Raw genomic sequence first — 15942 nt, forward strand, 5'->3', positions numbered from 1 at the left:
TGTGGGATGGCGCATATACAGGATATCTTGCTGCTAATCGAAAATAGTAGCCCATGATGTGGATTTTCTCTTTCAATATCTGTGTGGTCTTTAACCATATGTCTGACAACATATATAACCGTAAATAAATGTGCTGAATGTGTCGTTAAATAAAACATTTTCTTCCTTCCTCATACTCTCCTCTGCTCTCCCCCCACCTTTCCTGTCATGGATGGAGGAGCCGTCCAAGGCCGGCTCTTGTGCCCACAACAGGCGTGCGCTACTACAGCTTGTTCTGAATGTGCACGTAAAACCCTATGACCTGACCTGACCTTCCTCATCTCATCTCATCTCATCTCATCTCATCTCACCTCACTTCATTTCACCTGGTGAAAGGACCAGGAACAGATCCTTGTGGAAAACCTGCAGTTATTTCCAATAATTCAAAAGTATAGTACCACCTCGATGGATCCATTCAACTGATTGGATTTTTTCTCGTTCCAACTAGTGCACCACAATTGGTCAAAGGCCGTGGTATGTGCTTTCCTGTCTGTGGGAAAGTGCATGTAAAAGATACCTTGTTGCATTAAAAAAAATATTGCGGATTTCCCCGAGTCAGATTTACCAAATGTTTGATATCCAATAGCCAATGATTAATTAATCAATGTGCTCTAGTGGTGGTGTTAAACAAAACAAACTTCTTTTTGCCATACCCTATCAAATGATTTTCTTATGTCGCAAAAGACCACATGAACCTCCTTTCCTTCATCCAGAGACTTAGTTAAAAAACAAAATCCAATAGTTTGTTTACTGTAGAATCTCCAGGAATGAAGTTTGTTTGTTTTGTTTAACGACACCACTAGAGCACATTGATTTAAGAATCATTGGCTAGTGGATGTCAAACATTTGGTAATAGTGAAATATAGTCTTAAACAGGAAACCTGCTACATTTTTTCATTAGTAGCAAGGGATGCACCATCCCACAGACAGGATAGCACATACTATGGCTGGAATTAGAAATAGGCCAACGGTCCTACCGACGGGGATCGATCCCAAACCGACCGCGCATCAGTTTTACCACTGAGCTAAGTCCCGTCCCAATATCTAGGAAAGCCCGATTGATATTTGGTTAATACACCAAAACAGGCCCATAGCCAGCATTTCGAGTGGGAGGGTTCAACTAGGTATTTGCCGGAGCCTTATGAATATGAAGTTGATTTAAAAATGCCTCGCCGGAAATATTGAAATCTTTGAAAGCCTAAAACGCATTTTCCTGGCATCTGGAACTTTAAAAATTGATATTTGAAAACAACTATGTTTGACTATTTTAACTGGGCTTTTTTTTTTTTTTTTCATTATTCTTTTTCAACAAAATGAAATTCTAGCAAACAACAGGAGTTAAAGATATATGTTGAAAGGTACGTGTACCCCAGAACTGATTAATTCCTTTAATAATGAACATATTTATGAAAAACGAAACACATTACGTTCAGAACAATTGTATCATCACCAATCACTGCCAGCACCTGGAGCCTCTGCTAAGAGTACAGGTGTAGTCCTCAAACGTTTTCAGCAAAAGGTATTGCATCCTATTTCATGTTTGTCACTGATGCATCATATCATTAAAATGGCATTCACATGTTGGCCATAAAACATTTTGAAATACTTGGAAATTACATTCATGAAAGTAAGTAACCTTTTCTAATAGGCCTTAATCCTTCGAACATTTGCAAATTCAAGAGCACCAAAACCAACCCTCGCCCGCTACCTGGTCGAGCAACTTGTGCTCCATTGTACATGCCAGCGCGGGCGACCTCCTCTGTGACCCACCCCAAACCTTTTCCTGTCCTGGACGGAGGAGCCGGCGAATGTCGACAACTGCGCCGGGCCCCAATGTGCACGTTAAAACTTATGACCTGACCTGTCATAACAGGATGTTTTGTTGTTGACCTTTTATTTCTAACTCTGGTTGATAAATCAATGGATAAATCAATGGAAGGTGAATTGCTGTCATTGTCATGTAATTATCGAATGCTACGAAGTCATCAATATAGCAGAAAGTACAATTAAAGGGACATTCCTGAGTTTGCTGCATTGTAAGATGTTTCAGACTAATAAAATATTCCTACGATTAAATTTGTATATTAAATATATTTTCTTGTTTAGAATATCAGTGTCTGTATATTCGATGTCTTTCTGGTCGTTTTAATATTTGTAAGAAGCCCAATTTGGATTTTGTCTTCAAACAATTTCGTACGTACGAAAAAACAATATTTTAGGAAATAAGATGAAATGTAACCATGTACAAATATTAGAAATACGTTTATTATACAATTACTAATATTTTATGCAGAAAAATATATTTGATATGTAACTATAATCGTTAAAAAGTCTCTCTTAGTCGATAACCGGCCTCGGTGGCGTCGTGGCAGGCCATCGGTCTACAGGCTGGTAGGTACTGGGTTCGGATCCCAGCCGAGGCATGGGATTTTTAATCCAGATACCGACTCCAAACCCTGAGTGAGTGCTCCGCAAGGCTCATGGGTAGGTGTAAACCACTTGCACTGACCAGTGATCCATAACTGGTTCAACAAAGGCCATGGTTTGTGCTATCCTGCCTGTGGAAGCGCAAATAAAAGATCCCTTGCTGCCAATCGGAAGAGTAGCCCATGTAGTGGCGACAGCGGGATTCCTCTCAAAATCTGTGTCGTCCTTAACCATATGTCTGACGCCATATAACCGTAAATAAAATGTGTTGAGTGCGTCGTTAAATAAAACATTTCTTTCTTTCTGTTAGTCGATAACATCTTAAAACGTGTAGCAAACTCAGGAATGTCCCTTTAAACCTTTTTGCTACATGTAGGTTCCTTTTTTTTTTCTTTTTCTTTTCTTTTTCTTTTTTTGTTGTCAGATTAGTTAAAAATTCTGAATCATGTACACAGCAGCTTTGGTAAGGGGATTGCTAAATGATGAAGACAAGCAAACATTGTTTTATGGAAAACTTGCAAAAATTACAGTCAAGTATTTGTGCAATATTAAAAAACAGAAAACAGTGGACCTCAGCTTTTACGGGAGGGTTCGGACGAACCCCCCCCCCCCCCCAAATACGGGCCTGCAAATATTTTTTTTTCAAAAAGCTTGATGCGTTACTACTTAAATCCTAGGTCTATAGTTTGTACATTCGTGGGCCTAAAGATGAGCTCAGTATTTGAAAATGCATTAACAATTTTTAATACTAATTAATATAGCAAATTTTATAACGCCTAATAGCGATCTTTGTTTTACTTTGTTAATTTTACTTAATTTTATATCACTTCACTTCACTTCATCTCATATCATCTCATCTCATCTCATTTCATCTCATATTACCTCACCTCAGCTCACCAATTCATTTCACTTCAGTGCACTTCACAATTCAACGTTGAAGCATATCCACCATGGGTCCACTCTCTGACATGGCCAGCGGCTGATTTGGACAAAGAAACTGTGAAACCCTCCAGATAATGATTATATAATATTTTAAATTTGTTATATGAAGGTTTTATAGAATATTAGATGAGTAATCCATGAATAGAACTATAACTGTTCAACATTATGTTAATTCATATTATTTGATGTTGGGCGGTTGTTGTATTTTGTTTTTGTTTTTTTCTTCTTCTTGTTTTGGGGGGTTTTACATACCAAAAAAGTTAATATTATGTTTTTATATTAATTAGCACCTTGTTGTTGTTGTTGGGGTTTTTTTCTTTTTTCTTTTTTTCTTTTTTTTTGCATACCAAAAAAGTCTATATTATGTTTTTATAATTACCACCTTCATTGCAAATTCTATTTCTAACAGAAAGCGACTTCAAACTTTTCAGAACAGCCACCAAAGTGAAACCTCCAGGACGTTTTAACATTAAGTGTTTATTCAAGTGGAGCACCTTGCCATACGTTCAACACACTTTATGGTGGGAGGATCAAGGTTGCGTTGGAGGCACCGGCTAATATTTCACACGTTTCTATGGTTACCAGTAACCTGGAGGAGGATGTTGATAAAAATAGATATAATAGAAATTCGGCAGGCACCGAGACATTTGCGCGGCAGCTCCGTGGTTATACTGCAGCTAGTTTTGTGAATTCGCATAGTTTGAAGAAGTTTACAAACTTTTCAAGATGGCGGGATTTATGTCGGCTTCCATTTGGCTCAAGATTGCCTTAATAACCCTCCTCACCGGGACCCTGCTTTACGTGATAGGGTTTGCAACGGTGTCGTGGATGACCCTGTGGTCGGCAAGGCAGCACTGGGCTTATGGTCTCTGGGAACAGCGTGCCTGCCACGGCGGCAGTTGCGGTACTGGGGCAGTCCGGTACAGATACAGCGAAGGTGGGTTCCTCTTGATAAAGTCTCACGTCATACTTCAAAAATACTGATTCAGTGGCAAAAAGTGAATTGTGCGAAATACATGCGTTGGTCTTCTAAATTTAAAAATTTGTTTTGTATAACGACACCACTAGAGCATATTGATTTACTATTCATTGGCTGTTGGTTGTCAAACATTTGATACTTCTGACATACAGTCTTAGAAAGGCAGCCCGCTACATTTTTCCATTAGTAGCAAGGAATCTTTTATATGCACTTTCCTACAAATAGGACAGCACATACCACGGCCTTTGGTGCATTGTTTGGGACGGAAAAAACCCCAATTAGTGAATGGGTCCACTGAGGTGATTTGATCCTACGACGCAAACACCTCAGCCGAGCGCTCGACTGAGCTAGATCTTGTCCCTGCGTTGGCCCCTGGGATATTCTTCTAACTGATGATTTTCATTGGTGTCTTAACTAGATGAAAATAGCTGCTACTATTATTAGTATTCGTGTTAGTAAACTTTATTATCAAAATATACCGGCCTCGGTGGCGTCGTGGCAGGCCATCGGTCTACAGGCTGGTAGGTACTGGGTTCGGATCCCAGTCGAGGCATGGAATTTTTAATCCAGATACCGACTCCAAACCCTGAGTGAGTGCTCCGCAAGGCTCAATGGGTAGGTGTAAACCACTTGCACCGACCAGTGATCCATAACTGGTTCAACAAAGGCCATGGTTTGTGCTATCCTGCCTGTGGGAAGCGCAAATAAAAGATCCCTTGCTGCCTGTCGTAAAAGAGTAGCCTATGTGGCGACAGCGGGTTTCCTCTAAAAAAATCTGTGTGGTCCTTAACCATATGTCTCACGCCATATAACCGTAAATAAAACGTGTTGACTGCGTCGTTAAATAAAACACTTTTTTTTATTTTTTTTATTATCAAAATATTGATTTACATGTATACAGTTATAAAAAGTATAGACGTTATAACATGGCCATAGCTATAAAACTAATTCAAGTATTTCTAAAGCGTCCTGTTTAATCACGCGGTAGAATTACATGAAGTTAGCCTATTATATTTGTTGAGGTTTCATTCATAAAGACAACATTTTTAAAAACCTAGACGTTAAAGGGACATTCCTGAGTTTGCTGCATTGTAAGATGTTTCCGACTAATAAAATATTTCTACGATTAAACATACATAATAAATATATTTTCTTGTTTAGAATATCAGTGTCTGCATATTCAGTTTGTTTCTGGTCATCTCAATATTTGTTAGAAGCCCAAACTGGATTTTGTCTTCAAATAATTTTGAACGTACGAACAAATTATTTTTAGAAATAAAATGAAATTTAACCTAGTACAGATATTAGAACGATCAGAAATACGTTTAATATACAGCCATTAATATTTTACACAGAAAAATACATTTGATATGTAATTACAATCGTTAAAAAGTCTCTGTTAGTCGATAACATCTTAAAAATTGCAGCAAACTCAGGAATGTCCCTTTAAGTATTATGTGTTCTAAGTTACCTTAAAGGTATTACTATCTATAAACCATCTAGTTCTTGTATAATTTCCCTACACCAGCCAATTATGTTCCAATAATAATGGCACTTAAGATAAGAAAATGAACCTCAACAATTGAACCATACTACAATTTCACCATTAAATATAGGTGTCATCTAGTACGCATCAATATCTCTTAGCAATGAATGTCAATAGGAAATACAATTTTAACGCAAAATCAGTGGCGGATCTAAGGGGGGCCTCTGGGGCCCGCCCCTCCTAAAATTTGCTGGGGGGGGGGGGGGTCCTGGGGTTTTTTTTACGTTGGAGAATCCGAGGAATCGCTTCTTGAACGTTTGGGGCCTTCTGCCACATGCCACTGGGATCCGCCACTAAGAATTAAAACCAATGCATGTACAATGCAACATGAAGGCATACACCAATATTATCTTGGCAACCAAACAAGTATCAGTAACACTACCGTCTACCTGAGACCAATATGGGGTATTTTATGTAACAATCTGCATACCAGCCAAGATCATTAGAATGTCTCGATGTTCGTTTTAATGTAGATTCGTTCTTTAAAAGCTTATGTTTATGTATATATGTGTTGAGTATTTATATTTATATTTATATTTATATATGTGTATATGTTGACAAGCATATTGTTTATAAAATAAATATTCTAGGCTCCAAACGTTACTAGGAGTCGTAAACACACCTTAGGGCACCAAATAGTCGTGTGCCTAGCACTGTGTGCGCGTGTGTGCGTGCCCGTTCTTTGTGCGCGTGTGTGTGTTAATGGTGGTGGTAGTGGCAACAGTAGTAGAGTAGTGTTGATGACACTAGTAGCAGTAGTAGCAGCAGTAGCAGCAGTAGTAGCAGAAGTAGCGGTAGCAGTAGCAGCAGCAGCAGCAGTAGCAGTAGCAGTAGCAGTAGCAGTAGCAGCAGCAGCAGTAGTAGAAGTAGCAGTAGATGTAGCTGTAGTGTTAGTACTAGTATTAGTAGTAGTGGTGGTGGTGATGGTGGTGGTAACAGCAGTAGTACCAGTATAGCTATGCTCTTGGTATAGACTGCAAGTTGCATAGGCCACATTTTAATATGCATCTTATCTCGAGGCAATGTAACCTCAGAAAAAACACAGGTGTGTTACTGCGTGGGCGTTGTGTAAACAGGGACGGATATCACTGGGAAGATACATACATGTAGTTAATTGAGTAGGCTAATGGTTGCGTAAGCGGTATAAACTAACCACACCATTTTCCACCAATTTGATATTAATTACTAATTAGGTTCATTCTCTTTTATTTCTTATAACTACATCTTAAACAGTAACTGAACTTCACATTTTAAAATGAATTTGTATTATTATTATTATTATTATTGTTATTATTATTAATACTATTATAATATTGCCTTCATAAGCCGTTGTTTACTCGCGCGAGCGCCACATTTGGGCAAGCTGATGCAGGAAACACGACACCCAGTTATCCATTGCCTGTATCATCGCGCGTTTTCCCAGCACACGCTTCGTCGGTGAATCGGCCGAGCTGCTGAGTACAAGAATGTGTAGTGAGAAAAAAGAAAAAAAAATCTCATTTTGAATTCTCCACCGGCCTCGGTGGTACAGTGGTTTAGCCACCGGTCTTTAGGTTGGTAGTACTGGGTTCGCATCCCGGTAACGGCTTCCACGCAGAGCGAGTTTTAACTACTCGTGTAAGCCCTAATTTTACCTACTGTCCCGCTGAGGTGTGTATGTGCCCATGACAGCGTGCTTGAACGTTACATTGGATAGAAGCATGAAAAAAAGTATAAATGATCAGAGTAATACTTGTAGTTTGTTAGAGTTATGAAGGATTCTTCATACTAACGTAGATTTTAACATTCACATTTGTAAGCACCAGAAACGGAGAGCAGCATCCAAGCGAATACATGTATAACTGCACCACAGATTTTGAGAGGAAACCCGCTGTCGCCACTACATGGGCTACTCTTTCCGATTAGCAGCAAGGGATCTTTTATTTGCGCTTCCCACAGGCAGGATAGCACAAACCATGGCCTTTGTTGAACCAGTTATGGATCACTGGTCGGTGCAAGTGGTTTACACCTACCCATTGAGCCTTGTGGAGCACTCACTCAGGGTTTGGAGTCAGTATCTGGATTAAAATTCCCATGCCTCGACTGGGATCCGAACCCAGTACCTACCAGCCTGTAGACCGATGGCCTAACCACTATGCCATCCAGGCCGGTCGTGCCAAGTGCCAAATAACTGACATAATAAAGATTACCATATTATGTATATACATCAGTATGAAAAAACGGTCTTTATTTTTAGTACATGCACATGTAGCTTAAAAGGAAAAGTATTGTAAATTTATAAAAACAATAAGTTTGTTTTGTTTAACGACACTTCTAGAGCACATTGATTTATTAATCACTGGCGTAGGAAGGGGGGGGGGGGGGGGGGGGCGATATTTTGCTTTATATTTGCTTTATAATAGTTTAAAAGTGTGTAAATATAAAAGTGTGCCCCACACACACACTTTCTGGCACCTTCCTACGCCACTGTTAATCATCGGCTATTGGATGTCAACCATTTGGTAATTTTGACATACAGTCTAACATCATATTTTGATCACCATAAACGCACAACTGATTATACAACTAGACCCACGCTAATATTAAATGAATCTCTTGGTAAATGCACTCAAATCACTTAACTTTGAAATACCTTACAGGGGCAGTATCATGTTCTATATCACTTTCATCATGAAGATAAAAGTTTGTTTTGTTTATCGACACCACTAGAGCACATTGATATATAATCATCGGCAATTGGATGTTAAACATTTGGTAATTTTGACTTATAGTCTTAGAGAGGAAACCCGCTACATGTTTCCATTAGTAGCAAGGGATCTTTTATATACCAGAACACGGCCTTTGATATACCAGTTATGGTGCACTGGCTGGAGCGAGAAATAGCCCAAATGTACTCACGACGGGGATCGATCCCAGACCGGCTGCGCATCAAGCGAACGCTTTAAAACTGGGCTACGTCTGCCCCCTTATAAAAAAAAAGACTAAACAATTTATTTTTAATTTTTAAACTTACTTTTTGACGACGCAGACTGGCTTTTGCTCGAATTAATAAAAAAAATGCCCGAATCTGGATAACAACATTTATTCATATTAGCATTACTACCAAACAGCTGTATACGGTTGCAAATGAATCACTACGCATTTTTACATGGATTACAACTAATTTTGAGGGTAGAATGATAGAAATATATGGTTAAAAGGTATCAGGGTAGCACATTTTGAGCGAATATCTGTATAATTTTTGCCCGAATTTGAGGTTTTGCTCCAGCACTTGTGGGGCAGTTGCCCTAACAACCCCCCCCCCCCTCCCCCGGCTCGTACGCTTATGCAGACAGACACACACATACAGAGAGAGAGAGAGAGAGAGAGAGAGAGAGAGAGAGAGAGAGAGAGAGAGAGAGAGAGAGAGAGAGAGAGAGAGAGAGAGAGAGAGAGATATTATTACCATGGTGTGTTAGGTCAGTATCATAATTTATATTACTTTATTCAGAATAAACATTTATTATGCGAGCACTGGCTAGACATCATTCAGAATGCTGGATATCTTTCAAATTGACTGTAGCAATATAATAGTAAAAACTGCATGGAAAATCTAAAATATTCAAGAAACTGTATGAAAGTTGCATAGATGCGTCTTTCTGTCCTAAGTTTTTATTAATTTTTGTTTTGAAAGGTAAAAACGTTGAGCATGCTCATACAAATTAAAACTAAATAACTGCATGTACTATCCTGCCATAAGTATTAGTTTTAGAATGTAAAGGTTATAATATATCTCAAGCGACATTTCCCTAAGAAATATACATATACAGTGAAATAATTTCATTTATTAGCGAAACAAAATTAATTTCATTGCAAAATCTATAGAACATGACGGACAGGTTAGTGTTATACATATATAATATGTTTGCGGAGGCCAAAGTATCTAGCTAGGATAGGAAGGCTGAAAACCAACCAGAAACAAAAGTTGGCATATGATGCCAAGTGAAGAGAAATGTCGACTGCCAAAGTCTGTGCAGCCGTGAGAGAATTTACATCGCTGGCGAAGGACTGGGATCTAGGAGGGGTGGGGTTGTATTTTTTGTGTGTTTTTTTTAATCAATAGGAGCCTATGTGGCGTAACTTTTTCTGTTTTTAGCCAATACTTCTTGAACTCACCATTAACGTGAATCCACCATTAACGCTGAATGGTAACACATTACATTGTTCATGTTATAGAGTTAATTGTGTGAATATTAGACTGTTTAGCGAATTGATTAATGCCTAGTTGTATATTACAAATGAATGTAAAAATAATAAAATGTGACATTTGCAACTGTAATAATTCACCTTTAATTGTAAATTGTCTTTTCAGACTGGCAACGTGCAACACAGGCTCTTGAAGTTCTAGGACTGATCTGTAATCTGCTAGCATTACTCATTCTACTGCTCTACATGTTTGTCGACCAGTGCAGGAGAAGGAACGCTCTAATTGCAACAATTGTATTCATTTTTGCTGCTGGTTTGTAATTTTGATTATTTATAGATTTCAGAAAAATTTATTTAAAGGCTTTTTTTTTAAGTAACAAAAAAACAACAACACCAAAACCACAACCAACATAAATAGTAGCCTAGTAAGAGCTAGTTTAGCAATGATCACGGTATTATGGAATTGTGGTGGAAAGGACCGTTTTTAAACAACACGCGCGCGCGTGAGCGCTCACGTCCACTTTCGCGCACGCACACACATGGACGTAAATAACATTATACACAACTAAGATTTTCTGAGATCGTTTTAGGAAGGCAAGTAGATATTTTTGTTGTTGCAGATGGTACAATATATTTTGTGGATGGTTGCAAATTATTTAATGTTGTTATATTTAACACGGTAATTATTGTTTTAAGCAAAATGAATTGCAGAACAGCAAGTTGGGAAATTAATAATGTTCAAATAATACTTAACTTTAGATTTTGAGTGTTATGTTTTACCACATTATATTTCTGGAACTTGGTACTTGATATTGTATTGGGCTGAATGACGCAGTGTGTCTGTTTCAAAATATGTACTAAGTATGAAGCAACTAAAAATAGGTATATTGTTGAAAAAGTTAATAAGCAATAAGCAAGATTTTATACATGTATTATGCGGTATTGTTAATGGCCGTGTCCACATTTCAAAATGTAACATTTTATTTCTCCACAAGGTTCCAACTGTTATTTTCTAACTTCTTACCAATTAATAAATAATATGACGAGTGGTGTCTTTGCCTAACTTTTTACTAAGTTGGAAGCAACAAAATCTTGTATATTAATTCAAAGTGATTACCAATAAGCAAAATACTGATTGACAGTGATGGCTATATTGAAAAACGAACGCTGTATGCCATTTCACCACTTTTCAAAATGGCATACCATGTTATTCTGCATGGTGCCAAATGTCGGTTCCTTTTTTATCAGATAAAACAAGTAATACGTTGGGTGATAACGACGATAATTTTCACAAAACGCACATGCTTACCACACTGATATTTTCAAAATGTCATATGGTGCCAAATGTCTATTAATTAACGTTTTGTTAAGCTTGATCAACAAAAACTTTTATATTGCTTTGAATGATTAGCATACAGGGTAACGATGGCGGTCTTTTTTCATGTTTGTTACAGATTCTTTTAAGGATCGTTTCCAGTTATTAATGTTTCACAAGCATACACCGTACTCTGGGTAGAAGGTGGATAATTCCAGCATACACTTTTAATACAAAAACAAAAAATGTCAATAAAAATACTCATTTGATAAATCAACACTTGTATGTACACTGTTAGAAAGGAGTGGCTAGAAAAATTGTAGTCTACGATTTGTAAAATGTTCACACTTCTGAACGACCTCTGTTATAAATATTGTATTGTGGATCGACATATCTATAAAAACGTTTGTCACGTACCAAAGACTATGGAAAAGATAACTCAACAAAAATTAAATATTATATATTTAATACAACAAAAAAACACACACTATATATATATATATATATATATATATATATATATACATACATATATATACACGCACACCAAAACCCCACATTCACTCACCACCCATCTCATTCGTCCCAGTCATCCATCAATCCAACCCCATGTTGAAAAAAAAAAAAAAAAAAAAAAAAATCACAGTACTTCAGTTTGTTCTAGAACATTTTCCGAAATGAAAATTACTTAGCGTTACAAACGTTCCAAATATAAATATCAAAATAGCTCCCGAATTTTATAGAGACAACGTCTCCAATCCACACCACCCTGGTTGTTCGTATACACCTCCCGATTCCGACCTCATGAATCCAACCTCAGGAAGTCCAATCGCGGGAGACCAATCGCGGGAATCCAATCTCAGGAATTCAATCTCGGGAATCCAACTTCGGGAATCCAAACATATGAGTTCACTCATATCAATCTAAGGGTTCGGTCTCCACCCCAACCTCAGTATTCTACACCTGGGACCACCCGGTCTTAACACCGTGAGAAATACGAGAGCACCTTCCTCCTTAACGAAAATGATAACTCTGCCCAACACCTAATAATTCTTTCTATTTACACATTTCCCCGACACAATTAGTACGTGCTTTCCATGAATTTCCCATCCCAATACAATACACCATTTTACCCGTGTCTTCCACTGTTCATCCACACACTGCCCGTGCAACATACTACACCACACAACAAAAGTCACGCACACAAATTAAATTCACTTATTTAGAATGCCCGTCAACAAAAGTTATGACAACGTTATACTCATAAAGATTGTATTGTGGGTCGACCTATCTTTTAAAACATTAAGCGTTATAAATATTTTACTGTGGGTCGACCTGTTTCAAATGAAAAACATAAGCGTTATTAATATTGTATTGTGGGTCGACCTATGTTTTTTTTTGTTTTTTTATTAAGCGTTGTAAATATTGTATTGTGGGTCGACCTATGTTTTTAAAACATTAAGCCTTATAAATGTTATATTGTGGTCACTTATATTATAACTTTTTTTCTTCTTTTTTTAAACATTGTACTCACTCTCCCATCCCGACCTTTACTGACACCCAATGGCCGATGTGTATTTTTGTACTGGGCTGTCTTAAACATTCATTCGTTCACTCTCTCATCTCAAACCTATGTGTTTTTGTGTTTTTTAAATATATGCTATGTAATAACTATTGTATTGTATACGTGTTTCAGTGTTCTTCATCGTGGTTGGGATCGCGATATTCGCCATCAAACTGGAGGAGCGCGGCTTCAGCGTCGGCTGGTCCATGGGCATCGCCATCGTCGGGGCGATCTTCATGTTCGTGGCAGGCATCATGAGCATCCTCCACTCGCTCGGTCGTTAGCGGACCCCACCGACATCACTAACACCACGACGTTCACTCGACTACATTGTAAACAGTGGTTATCTCAACTAAACAGAGCATCTCCGTCAAAGTGCTATACATACGCAATTAATTTATTTAAACAAAAACACGGGTTTTACCTTTTTCTTTTTGAAAAACAAATTTTCATTTAAAACCTCCACAATTAATGCTAATCTTTCACAATATAATGTAAAAACAAATTATTTAAAAAAAAAAATATATATATATATATATATATATATATTATGTTTATTTACACACACGTGTATGTTATGTATGTTTCAGGAATAGAACTAAATTCATGAATAGAACAATGCATTGTTTTGTTTCTACATGTTTATTTTAATTGCGTAATTGCCATTCTTTGTATTCAGTATTATTGACTTACTATTTAAATGTTAACAACTTTAAAAAATAAAGAACAGTCGGGCTGTTTTTTTAATTAGTTTACAGTTAACACACAAATAGTGATACAAAAGGCGGAAATGCACTGTTTAGTACCGTTATCACAGTTAAATGTAATGTCGGGTATCACACAGATGAAGCGCATGTTATTAGAAATGTTTATGGGTGTAATTTGACAGAATGTTAATGAAGTGAAACAGCTGGCTCAATCTTCCTTATATGGGGATATATATTATTTAGGACTCATCAGTAATTCAAAAGGTTAAAGCGACCAGAACATGGAATTTGGTCTGAGCACACATTGTGTCTAGACTATGGCGAGTGAGATTTATAGGGTGGGTGGACTAGGTTGAGACAAGTTCCGATAGAAAATGTTTTGAGAAAATAATTGCTTGAGCAGGGGACATGGTAACTAATTAGCGCATGTTTTAATAGCTTTCTTGGAAAGTTCTTTCGGACTGTCTTAAGTAGAATCGATTTTAGATGCTGTAATTATTTCGACATTTTTACTATATATGCAATAACACGTGGCGTACTTACTTTTTAAGTAAAAAAAGAGTTAAATATGCATACGTGAATTGTGATTCGTTCGGTCTTACTATATGGGATAGGAGGATAGAATTGCAATGTCTTGGGGAGGTGGGTGTCACGTGAACGTCGCTACTAAGATCCAAACAGGTTTACCCATCTCATTAAAAGTACAAAATCGTCGGTATTGTTCTTGAACAAAATATTAATATGAAGAAAAAAAGTTAAAAAAAAAAAAAAAAAAAAATATAACGTTTTGTTAGTCCCATTCATCGATAGCATTAATGGACCTATTTTTTCACTTGACATATTGTGTCTTTAAAGTGGGGGGGGGGGGGGGGGGGGGGGGTTTAACGGTCATTCATAAAGGGGTTGGGTTCTAATGAAACATAACAATAAATGACTGGAAGTATACATTAAAGGGACACACCCTAGTTCGTTTATTTGTTAACCATTACGGAATTGTTTTTCGCTATTAAACCCTATTTTTCACAAATAAAATTGCACTTTACTTACATTTTATTATTTAGAATACACATTTCCATTCACCTGAAGTGCTTTTTGGTAATCCTGATGTTTGTAAAACCACGAAATGCATTTTTTGCATTTTTTCAGAAAACGTGTTGTCGAGAAAAAACCGTTAAGCAAGCGAGGTCCAATCTATTTTTAATGTCACAGACGTTGGTATATCACGTGACCGTTATCACTTTGGTTCGGTTTGTTTTCTCGTGCACGGTTCGCGCAATCAACATCCGATTTGTTGTTGTTCATTTGTGAGATTTTTCTTCACAGTTCGTGAACATTTTCAGTAACAATAAAGTTCAGACAAGTAAGTGTCTCAATACAAAACGTTACAAACCCTTAAAACCAATAATTTTGCTAAGTCTTACGATATCTGGAGAGGGGATACAACCAGGACAGAACAGTTGGAACATGTCCAGGAGAGGTGAAACGAACGCACCCCAAGTCTGTGAAATTTGTCGTGACGTAGGCATTGTTGTGCTTCTACCGGTGACATCAGAATACTAACTTTCAAAATTATTTCAAGCAATTGGGACATGGGGATTCCCATGGTATTTATCGATATAAAACCTGCTTTTTCACTCCATTTGATAAAAACGTGATCTAAGTGTGTTACAGGTTTGTAGATTAACCAAATTATAATTTATTTTCGCTGGATGGAACTAGGGTGTGCGGCTTTAACTGTTTGGTGGTTGTTATAACCTTTATATAACTTTTTAAAAAGAAAAAGCATTGTACTTATTCTCCGATCCCAATTCTCTTTGAAGGTAATCTCGTAATGTCATCTGAATGTTTCATTAATTAGTCTGATATTTACTGGTATAATGTTCTTTTATAATAAAATAAACATTCAATGCCCATATTCTCGGTTGGTGGGGGTGGGGGTGATCAATTAGATGATTGATTGAACGTTTTCATAATGTCGCAGCTGGTTCATTACTAACGGTAATATTTTCCAAAACTACGGCTTTAGTAAGAAAGCCCACTAAATGCAAAACAGGGAACTTTTCTCTAGAACAAGATCGCTTAACGTTTACTGCATCGTATTTCATTCACTGAAATATGTATTTTTATTTTGCTTATTAAAACAGTTTCATAAGTCGGTGTTAATTTTTGCACATTATTAATGCAGTTTCGCTGCACAAGTTTCTCATGTTTTGTTGATTATGTTCTGTTTTTGCTTTT

The 15942-nt window shown here is 37.2% G+C and overlaps 1 protein-coding gene across 1 annotated transcript; it reads left to right on the forward strand.

The window, feature by feature from the left end:
• Positions 1-3682: 3682 nt before the first annotated feature.
• Positions 3683-14744, forward strand: LOC121372276. The gene is made up of 3 exons (XM_041498567.1): positions 3683-4345; positions 10285-10431; positions 13130-14744. Exons 1-3 carry the CDS (start codon positions 4135-4137, stop codon positions 13279-13281), a joined length of 510 nt encoding a protein of 169 aa, XP_041354501.1. The 5' UTR covers positions 3683-4134; the 3' UTR covers positions 13282-14744.
• The last annotated feature ends 1198 nt before the right edge of the window (positions 14745-15942 follow it).

Source organism: Gigantopelta aegis, chromosome 4 (genome assembly GCF_016097555.1).
Source record: "Gigantopelta aegis isolate Gae_Host chromosome 4, Gae_host_genome, whole genome shotgun sequence".
NCBI lineage: Eukaryota > Metazoa > Mollusca > Gastropoda > Neomphalida > Peltospiridae > Gigantopelta > Gigantopelta aegis.